The sequence below is a fragment of the Myiozetetes cayanensis genome, unplaced genomic scaffold, assembly GCF_022539395.1.
Source record: "Myiozetetes cayanensis isolate MyiCay16 unplaced genomic scaffold, myiCay2020 scf9, whole genome shotgun sequence".
Lineage (NCBI taxonomy): Eukaryota > Metazoa > Chordata > Aves > Passeriformes > Tyrannidae > Myiozetetes > Myiozetetes cayanensis.
Genome location: NW_026088185.1, coordinates 18,998,351 through 19,009,418, shown reverse-complemented (window position 1 = coordinate 19,009,418; position 11,068 = coordinate 18,998,351). Strand labels below are relative to the sequence as shown.

General features: G+C 36.4%; 1 protein-coding gene across 1 annotated transcript in view; it reads right to left on the bottom strand.

The window, feature by feature from the left end:
• Positions 1-1,504: 1,504 nt before the first annotated feature.
• Positions 1,505-11,068, bottom strand: part of LRP2 (LDL receptor related protein 2) — a 118,203-nt gene continuing 108,639 nt past the window's right edge. The window contains exons 72-79 of the mRNA XM_050340004.1: positions 9,446-9,536; positions 8,805-8,872; positions 8,526-8,646; positions 7,622-7,751; positions 5,278-5,397; positions 5,075-5,182; positions 4,071-4,142; positions 1,505-2,964 (exon numbers count right to left, since the gene is read on the bottom strand). Of these exons, the coding sequence (XP_050195961.1) occupies positions 2,803-2,964; positions 4,071-4,142; positions 5,075-5,182; positions 5,278-5,397; positions 7,622-7,751; positions 8,526-8,646; positions 8,805-8,872; positions 9,446-9,536 (872 nt within the window). The 3' untranslated portion in view covers positions 1,505-2,802. The remainder of the gene's footprint in view (positions 2,965-4,070; positions 4,143-5,074; positions 5,183-5,277; positions 5,398-7,621; positions 7,752-8,525; positions 8,647-8,804; positions 8,873-9,445; positions 9,537-11,068) is intronic.

Here is an 11,068-nt window from a genome sequence, read left to right as displayed (position 1 = left end):
AAACAGGTCATTAGTGTATGCTATGACAAATTCTTTCAAGTGTACAAAGAGCATGTTCAGAATAGAAGAACGTTAGCTGAGGTTCCTGTGCCTCTTGTACACTATTTCTATCTGTTGGCCAGAGGTTCACAAAGTGGTGTTCCTAGAGATATTAAAATTGAAGGGGTAAAGGTTTTATTTACTTAAGTGCTGCACTGGTGATTAATCATTAATGTGCAATTCAATTAAGTTTAGAAAAATACCTTGTGCAGGTCAGAACTCCAAACACAAGAAGTTTCATCACTGTGTGTAAGAGGGGGCACGTGTGTGTGTTTGTACATGTGCAAGAAAAGGACAATGTAAAAAGTGTTAACAACCTTTAAGTTTTCATTGGGGTTCTATTCTCTGGCAAATGGCTTCAAGAACAAATTTATTTTACTTCATTTCATGATAAATACCTGATTAATATCTGGTCTGACAGCTATAAAGAGAATGTACATGAGAAAACTCAACGGTGTAATTTAGCAGCCCTGTAGTTGCAGATTACAGAGTTGCTGAGATCTCTCAGCCTTCTTTGAAACAGAAAGAGTTCAGAATTCAAGAATTCAAGCAGGGACTGTCCTTTTAAGGGACAAGGAATACAAGTGAAAAATGAAGCTAGGAGTAGAATCTAAAGCTTCTGTTGAACAAAGCACCGAAACCTAAACATAAACAGAAGGGTACATACACTGTGCTGTGCTACTGAGAGGAAGAGTCCCAGCTGAAGCTTAGGAATCCTTCACCATCAGCTGTGTTAAACAACCAAACCTACATACCCCTTACCTACACAGTAACTCAGGGATGCTTTTCACCCACATCTGAAAAGTTATAGTTAGTACAGGGGAAAAGCACATCTCTGATATGGCTGACAGAGTAGCATTTTTCTCTAAGGGTGGTTCCAGATCTTTCTGTTGACAAATACCGTTGCCAAAAATGACGCTACTTTTTCTTGTGGTATGCAACTGCATAGCACCATGTCTTTTGGAAACGTCAGCCCTGCCTTCTATCTTTAAAAAACATTGTGAACTCTTTCCTTAAGAACAGCAACCTGTTTCCCAAAGGCATCCTTACAGATGCGTCTGTCGTGCTGCAGACTCCAAGAAATTTTCTACATTAAAGAATTCAGATATTAAAAAATGCCTTTAAAAAAACCTAATTTGCTTAAAGCTAAAAAAAAAAAAATCAAAGCATCAAATTCTGATCTCAGATGTGAAAATTGATTGAACTAACATTTTAATCACTTACGTCCATACTACCTTGAAAGTCAGTATCTCGATAGTAAGAGTTTCCTGTTTCAAGGGCCAGTTTATTGTGTGAAGCACTATTCCTATGTGACTTGATCTAAAGCACTGTTCTTTCCATCTCAGAGTGCATTGAAGTCTCCTCGACTGAAAAAAGTACATAGAGCCTTTACACAAATTATGGAATAAGAGTGTGATAAAATAATACATTTATTAGATTTATTCAGCAGCATCATTTTTCCAGTTGTCTTTTCTAATCAAAGTATGTTACAAAGTAATTACAAGCATTCTAATTAGAAATAGTATATATTTTGAGAATTTAGATATAAAACAATCAAATAGTAGAAGTCTCAATTATTATAACTTTAGGAATCTTTTATAAAAGTAGCTAGCCAGGAATGCTGAAGAATATGTTCCTGTAATCAGAGTTTCCTCAAATGGTTCATGTTGTGGGAACTATCCTCACCAATTAATAGAAAAGCTATTAAGATCAACAGTATGCTCTGATGGAAGGTTATAGAAACAACCTTCAGATAACTACAAAGACTGCACTAGTAGAAATTGTTTCCCTTTCTATTCATGTCCACCTCAGGAAATAAATAGTCAATAAAATTAAATTTTTACATTAAAAAAAAACCCTGAATAATTTCTTAAATGAACCAGTATCTTTCATATTATGCTGTTTGGAAATAAACCATTACAGAACTCTAGCTACTTCATTTAATAGCACAAATTACTTCCAGAGACTCCAGCCAAGAACAGAGCTATTCCATTGATGAGCAAGAGAAAATCTCATTAAGTAGTCATGGCACTAAAATCTAAATACATCCAATCTTTTTAGGAAGACTATTAATGTAATGGTGTTAATTGGAACCTAGAGGAAAAGTATGTGTTTTATAGATTGAGAGGAAATTGTCTCAGGCAGTTAAAATATTGTAAGAACAACATTTTCCACAGGTAACTCTTCAGCATAATGATGCTGTATTGACTCTTCCATCTTTTGTTTGACACAAGATAAACAGAGACACCCATTTTTACATACAGTAGTATATAAAAGGGTGCTAAAGATGCCCAGAGCACCAGGAGAAGTTTTAAAAGGTGCTGTTACAAAAGTTATAGTCTAAATACCCTGTCTATCAGTAATGTTCCTATATTTGCCTTGTTTGGTTCTTTTTTTAGTTTTAAGCATTTATATAATTAATTTATCCCTAAATATACGACCATTTCCATACAAATTTCTACTAGCAACATCACTGAACAAGATAATCTTAGAAAAATTTACAAATGTACAATATATTTATAACATTACTTTCAGACAGCTTCAGTGCAAAGATATACACATAGTACATCACGATAATTGTTCACAAAAATAGAAATTGGCATTTGTCAAAAAACAAGGCATAGTTTCAATGTACATCTCCAGCCGGTGGCTAAGAGATGTATATATTTTTATAAAGCATTTGAATGTGAACCATACTCTTCTGTTTATAAAAAATATATGTGCAAATGGATGTGTCTAATTTTCCCTAAATCAGTTACCTAGTTATACCACAGAGTCCTCTTTAACAAGATTGGCGGTGTCTTTAAATGTATCCTCTGTTGCTGTGTAAGCTAGTGGTTGGTCTCTCTTCAGAATAATCTTGGGAGGCAGTGAAGGAGAAGGGGTAGGGACATTTTCTGTGTCCTGTTGCCGTTCCTTTTCCATCTGGAACAATAATCATAAAATCCAAGGTTACATTCTAATGCACCATACAACCAACCTTAATTTTCAGAAATGTTAAATAAATATTTCTAAAGTCAAATATCACAACGTAAGTTATTTCTTCAAATCACCACCTGTAACAAAATTAAATGCTAAATTCACCTCAGGTAGTACAGCTAAGTAAATACAATACTACAAATTACTCTGGAACTTCTACTTTAATGCTTAGTGTCAGGACTAGTTTGATACGTCTACAGGCATGAGTGTGGATACTGTTCATAAGTGCTACATTCATTAGTGTTGGGGAAATGAATCTCTGGCTTTCTGAACTCTCTCACCTTGTTCAAGCAGTAGAAACCTACATTCTGCACAAAAGGCAGATAGTTTTAAGTCACATGACTTTGGGAAGAAGCTTCTTAAGTCACCTAGGCTATTTGGAAATTTTAAACTGTAAGATGAAAAGTGCTGGAATTACTGGTTCAAGTCAGCCGAACTTCAGAACTTCATCCCCAAGCCCAGGTGGAATTTCTTCAGCACACATACCACCTGTTGGCACACTGTCTGAAAAGAACTGTCTCACCCAACCACATGGATAAGAAAATAAGGCTGTTACAGAAACAGGCCTGCAGTGCACAGAGCTGTTGAATTCTTATGCAGTGCTGAAGCCAGGACTGAGAGGACAGAAACAGACACTTCACTCCTGGTGCAGTACAACAGCCTCCCAATTGTGCTGGGTCCTGGATCTGTGCCAGAAAGCACCAGGAAGCTGAAACCAGTCCCTGAGATCCCAGAGCAGGAGCAGACCAGAGTGTTCAGGCTGGGAATGCAGGGAAGCAGGCAATGCAGCTGTGTTGCCTGAGCTGAGCCATTCATGAAGACTGCTGTGTGGAAAGCAGCTGTTTCACACATCCTGTGCTCAACATCTCATTTCGCAGGAGACTCGGCAACTTCTCACACAATTACTTTAGTCCTACCCAAACCTGGACTGGAATTTCTGTGCTGCTTCACATAGCAGCAGAAACTACCTGTAATCTTTATCCTATGACAGCAAGAGCAAAGCCTACCAATATGTTATCTGAAAAATAAAATTATACAATATTAAACAATACCTCTGCATATATTGGGTTTTCAAAATTAGTGTTTTGTTTCATTTTTCTCTTGAAGAAACGCCACTTTGATTCCTGAAACATAAAAATTATTAGAAGTTTACACACTTTTTCTCACAATTTCTCTGGAAACTGCCATTATAGTTGTTGGATTTCACTTGCACTGACTGCTAAATCAGGGATTTCAGCTGGATGTTCTTACATTACCATGTTGTAACCCAACTTTTGTTTCTGCTAGATAACCAGTTATTGTTATCTTACCTAAAGCAGTATTGACACAAGACTAGGCAACAAAAATTAATTAATGGAAGCCTATCATTCCAGACATGCATATCAAAGAGGAAAAACTGTCTTGAAAACAACACAAGAGGGATGTGAAAAAACTACAAGAAGTTGACAGAGTTGTCATTTCAAAGCTCATCTGAGCTACCTTTAGTGCACAATGTATGAAAACAGTCCTGTAAACAACTCACAACCAGCTCATTCAGATGGATTTTATGATATAAAAATGTATCTTCCATGAATCAGTAATAATCTAGATAAGGCAATACTTTGATCTTGATTGCTAAAATGTCCTGCAAGAACCCATAGAACAAGTGTCTTAAATGTCCTTGCTAGCTCTTTTAAATATGAATAAAATTACAAGTACTTGCCCTCAAAATGTAGTACAACAAACAGTGAAAAAACCCTCTCTATTCCAATCTGTTCACTTTAAAATAGCTAGGTAGGCCAGGAAGAAGAGAGGATTTAACCCAAATAGACCCTTATTGAGTGCCGTAGGCAGCTCTGTGGTTGTGATGCTTTTCTCTTATCAAACTTTTCCTGACCAGCTACTGTAAATCTTTTAAATATGGTACAGTTAGTTGGACTTGATGCAGATGATGTGCCAAGTCCATGGCATTATTTAAAGAGAACTGCAACTGTACTGCACCCTCCCTAAAAATTCAGTTTTGCTGATCTGGAGCAGAAAACAAACAAGGCAGCCTTAGAGTATGGCTGTTTCTTACCTGAGGTGCATCTGTACTCTGAGGGGTTTCCTTCGGACTAGTAGATATCACAGAGGCATACACAGGATTTTCAAAATTTTCATTTTCCTCACTACCAGCTGCTGCTACCTGTAGGAGAAGAAGGAGAATCAATATTCTTCAAAGAAGAAAAGAAGGTCATAAAGGACAATGAAAGGTGAAAGTCGAGCCTAAGTTTCTCTTACAAGTGTTGGCCGAACGACTGTAACTGCACCAGCTGTGCTGGCTCCACCATCTCTGGTTGTGTACATTGGATTTTCAAATGTGATCGGCTGTTTCCCTGACTCCACCGCAAAGTTTTCATTCTATGAAGGAAAAAAAAACCAACAACTACAGTGCAATAAACACCTCCATATTCCTAGGAATTCATTTATAGTAAAATTTTTCATCTTGGGGAACAATACATGTTTATTTTCATATAGGCTTACACAAAACCTAGCATCTGTTAAAATTATGACATCAATTTACCATCCATTATTTTACTCTCTGATTTAGCACCCTGGACCACTGATTGTTCCAGTATTATCCCACTTCCTAGTTGGACAAAAAAAACCCCACATTTTAATACTTGATTCAAAGTATTTTATGATGAGGAAAGATGACTCACAAATCACACCTTCAGCAGAGAAGAGATACCAAAGGAAGCATAACCACAAAATACATATTTTAATTTAGAGACTTCAAAATGACATGCAAACTAATAAGCAGTAGTTCATTAGAATGAAATTCATGCATTTTGTCCCAGCAAGGAGATTGCTGCATTTTTTGAGACAAAGCAGTAAGCACATCCCCTTAATTATGTCAGATGACTCAGAAATATAATGTTTCACTGTTTTTTAGCATGTCTTTTACTGTAACTCAATACTTTTCCCATTCATGAAGACTGCTGTGTGGATAGCAGCTGCTTCACATGTACTGTGCCAAACCCTGAGCTACAGCTACAGTGATCACAGCAGATGGACAAGGGTGCCAAGAGAAGTGTTTCTTAGGAAAATACTGAGTGCCACGTAAGGGCACTCCGTGCCATTCAGGGCTAGCCAGCTATGAATCAACAGGTGTAAGGGTAATGAAAACAAAACCCCACCCAGACCCACTTATCTTACTCCTTGTTACAGCCCCATCACAGAACTAGCAAGGAATAAGACAGGAATAGTACATCAGCTAATTCATCAAAACTGCCTCGTTTTCACAAACCTCTGCTCCGTGCCGCAAGAATTCACGCTTAAAGCTATCAGAGTACAGGTTTTACACAGTAAACTCTTGTCAGGTCCCTCAAATTAGCCTAACTCGGCTAAAACAGCCACACTAAGAAATATCCCTCTAACATCTACTCGTGCATATACAATGTTAAAATTTTAGGAGGCACATCCCACAGTTCTTCACTTCAGCACACCAAACTCTTTGAATTCTTTCTCAGTGAACTACAGAATTGTTTGTTTACTCTGAATACACAGTGAGAACTAATGCCACTTAAGCAGAAATAGTCTGAATCCAGACCTGTTATTGGCAATGTATAAACTGCGTTGTTTGAACTTCAGTACGTCAGTGTTAGCCCAGAAAATGCAAAGTACAATAAAGTTTTCCACGCATGAAAAAGATCTGAGGTAATATACAAACCTAAAACTATTTTCCCAGTATTTACCAAAAGGTTCATATGGTTGTTTCCTTACACAAGCTGCCTAGTTTTAACAAAGACTGTGTTTCTTCATCTAGACAAAGGTCATATATGTATGTTATGAGCTTATCTTCTCTAGCTGTATCATTTCATATTAATTTACTGTCAGATACATTTGTAATTTTAAAAATTTAGGGAGATTCCAGCATATACTTTACAGCAAGTGCTTACTATTCAAACATACCTGTGATCTGTTTCCTACAAGTAAGAATCTTTAGTTCTTCTTGTGATAAACACAGGAATACTTTTTCCAGTGAAAAACTATACAGTATATAAAATACAGGGATCTGCTATTCATCAGATGTGCTTAATAAAACATGTATGAAGTAGAGTTACACTTTATGATGTCCCCATAAGTATTAAACATGATTTGTTTAAACTTGATAAACTAAGAAACTGCTCAATTTAGAACTCATTACACAAATTAGTGTATCCTGTGGTTAGGCTTGAGTTTTTCCTCTGAATTTTCTAACATACTATCTGGATTTGAAAACCACACATTTTAACATGTTCTGTGGAAGACAAAGGCCCTAAAAACAATTCCCTGTCACAATGCTGTCATTTGTCTGTTCGTTCCCTGTATATTCCATGAATATGCTGAAAGAGGAGAGGGGGTAATTGCCTTAATTTCTACCACATAAATCTTGGGAAAAGTCACATTATTTTGAAGAACGTCTTACATTTGTCCTTGCCTTCAAATCTATTTCAGGAAACTATCAATCATTGTTCACCTCTTTTTCTAGAATACATGTATCACTTCACTATTACTTTTACATAAACTGTTACCCTCTATAGGCCAATAATTACATTAAAAGGACACAAATTAAAGAAATTATTTGAGAACTGAACCTTACCATTTGCATTGCTCTGTCTATAGCAGAATCTCCCCCAAAGCCAGAGACTCCTATGTCCATACTCACATCTGCTCCAGATCGGAAAGTTACCCCATTGCCATTTTCATTAGATTTTACAAGACTGCTTAAACTACAAAAAAACCAAACCAAACCAAACAAAACAAAACAAAGAAAGAAGAGGTTATATAGAAAGAAGGCTTATAATACAGATTTTTCTACTTGTTCTTGTAAGTAATTTTTACTGGCTGTAAGCAACCTAGCAAGGGCACCAGAAGTAGGATTCCTTTATTAGTTCAACAGGTTTTTTAAAAAATTCAAATAATTTAAAATATATTTTCTTCATCTCCCTTTGATTTAAAACATCAAATATTTTGAATGATATTTCACAAAGCTGGTTTTCACTGGATAGTATGACTGTTGGCAGAGCAAGCATTGTCTCAGGCACTGGAAACAGCTGGAAGTTCACTACAAATACACCATATTTTTAAACAGATGAATACAGTGTTGCAGATGAGCTCAGGAGTTCTACATTAAAAGATCTCTTTGCCAGAATCTTCTTCTGACAAAGTTTTTTAAAAAGTAAAACATGTAACTATGGTCTTTAGTATCTTTTTGAACCGAATATCCAGTTCCAGATCTAGTAAACAATCTTCTATATTGATCATCATTTTAAAGCAAATTTAGAATGTAGAAGTGTTTTACAACAGTCCTTTGTTACACGATAATGATCAGCTATGATATTGCTTGGAATCAAAAATCCACTGGAACTGCTGCAACACTGCACTTCCTATATTCCACCAGAATGGGCACACAGTAAGCAAACTGGATTTTTCAGAAATATTTAGAAACAAACATACATTTTCAGTTCATAGACATTCCAGCTCTGAAAGCCTTCAAAACATACCTTGGTAGTTTGGGAAGCGCTGGTAAAAGGGAGCCTGTTCGTCTGTAGTTAAAAAAGCCTCCAACCGCCAATACTCCAATTATGATGATCAGTATGACTGTCAGCAACACTGCTACTGCTGCTGTCAAAGACAGAAGAATAAGCAAACATTCATGCAAGCATAGTTCAGTGCAAAAAAGGGCCCAGAGAATTAGAAGCTTGACCCTGAACAGGAATCATGGTGAGGTATTATACACTCTTTAGCTCAAGTATCAAGTGTAATATATACTTGAAGCTTACTTGTTCCAGGAGGGACTCCTTTTGACAATCCTATTTCACAGTAATTCCCAGTGTATCCATAAGAACATCTGTAAATGTAAGAAGGACAACTGACTGAATAGCTTCTATGAAGTTTAGGATATCAGCTTTATTATTATATTCTATGTACCACAGATTTTAACTCCATGCTCAGTAATTATATATTTCACCAACTGCAAATACAATATGTCTGCTATATTCACAGAATTAAAAGTGGAAATAAAAAGTGCTGAGTCAGAAAACTAGGCACTGAAGTCAAAAGATTTGGTTTCAGTGGAGCATCGGTGGCACCTGCTGGCTGTTCCAAGCTACATTTACTGAGCAGTACTTATCCATTGCTACAGTTTTTTGGTATAGCATTTTATTAGAATCTTCAGTGGTTTACCTTGCTGAGTTTTTGGATTTGGTGTCTTGGGGATTTTTTCCACATACTGATGCATTTACATTACTTACTTATTGATATTTTTATGTATGTGTATTTTTCTGTGGTTATTATAAACATTCTTCTGCAGACGTATGACATGTTCCGAAGTGTGTACAACACATTTCAAAGAGTTAATTGTTTTGTGACACTAATAAAGCAGAATCTGACCCAGGACCACCCTAACAACATACAGACTTACTTGCATTTTGGGAGACTGCTTTCATCTATATAGCAGGTTCCTCCATTCATGCACCTGCAAGCTGGTGGCATTGTGGGAGGGGATTCAATAGCTGCAAAATTCAAAAGCCACACATACATTAGCAAGACATCTTCAACCATATAAGTACTACCAATAGATAATTTTATTTTTCTCTATAGAACTTGCATATGCAAACTCACAGGCTACTTTTCAGAACTTTTGTTTTTAATAGCACATGTGTTTGTTGCTCTTATCTCTATTTTTTCTGCCAAAACAGCTTATTGAAATTGAAGTAAAACCCATTCTCAGAAAATAACAACTTATTCAGTGGAAAGTAGGCATATTCAACTCAGGAGCTGTATGTCTGCTCCCTTTATTTTGCTCATGCAATACAGCCCATCACCACCCTTCAAACCTCTCCATTCAGAAAGCAGCAAGGCTTTATCTGCTTTGTCCAGCCAGCCAGTTGGATGCTGCACAGGGAAGGCCACACTGGAATGCATTTACTTATGAGGAAAAGCAGGAGATAGAAATGCACATACAGGAGCAGCATTATTCTAATGATTAGTCAAGTGAAAAAAATCACGTTAGCTTTCAGTAAGGGCTCAGGATATGCTGTCAGAAAAGTGCAGCTAATAGAGGAAAAGCTCTGGATCTTAGCCATCATTATAGGCTATAAATTAAGGATGGACTTTGGCAATCCATCTTACATGGATAAGTTAGATCATACCACTTCTGTCACAAAATTTTTATCAGCCAGAGGTAGAGAAAGTCTGTTGCTGCACTGTTCCTTTACAGATAAAACTCCCTTAAAGTAAATGGAGTACAAAAAAGGCAAATGCAGAGGTTTTATAGGATGTTTCTCAGTAGCTGCAGTATGAGGAAAGGGCCAAATAAACCAAATGTATATAGAAAAGCCATGTTTGGTCAGTACACAGGCATAGTTTTCTTAATTCCTACATATTTTATGTAAATCAGTTTCAGCAAAGAATATCAAATTCAGTGTCCTAAGAGCAATAAACAGCAATTAGCAAATGCAATTTGTGTTATCGATCCCTAATTTAAACACATATTGCATACTTCCATTCATTATTACATATAATTAGCTCCTCCTCCTGCAGCTCACACTATGTGGCAATAGGAAAAAGCATTAACAATTATTAGGAAAATGTAATTTAGAGGTAAGGTAATGTAAAAAGTTATGACATTTTCTCTTTCAGTGCAAAAAGAATATAATTCAGAGAATATTAACCATAGGAAAGATGCCAGGCATAATGTTATAAATCATAAAAATGTTGCAAGGACAAGTCCAAGGACATCTGGCTACCACCCACATCACTGTAAGCTAAGAATGCAGACTCCCAGCTAGAGAGAAATAGAAATCCTTCAGTGTTATGCTCTTTCTTCTCAGTAAAGGCTGAGCAGTTCTATTTGATTGGTGCTCCTAGAAGCACTGGGGCTTTGCTGCAGTGCAACAACCAAGCACAAAATTCTAATTCTTGAAAGGCTTTCCAGAGTATGATAACTATCTAGAAGTTATCTCTGTCCAAACTCTTTTTATAAGCTTTAAGTTTCTATTATATTCTATTATACTGATTAAACAATACATTTTACCAAACAGTA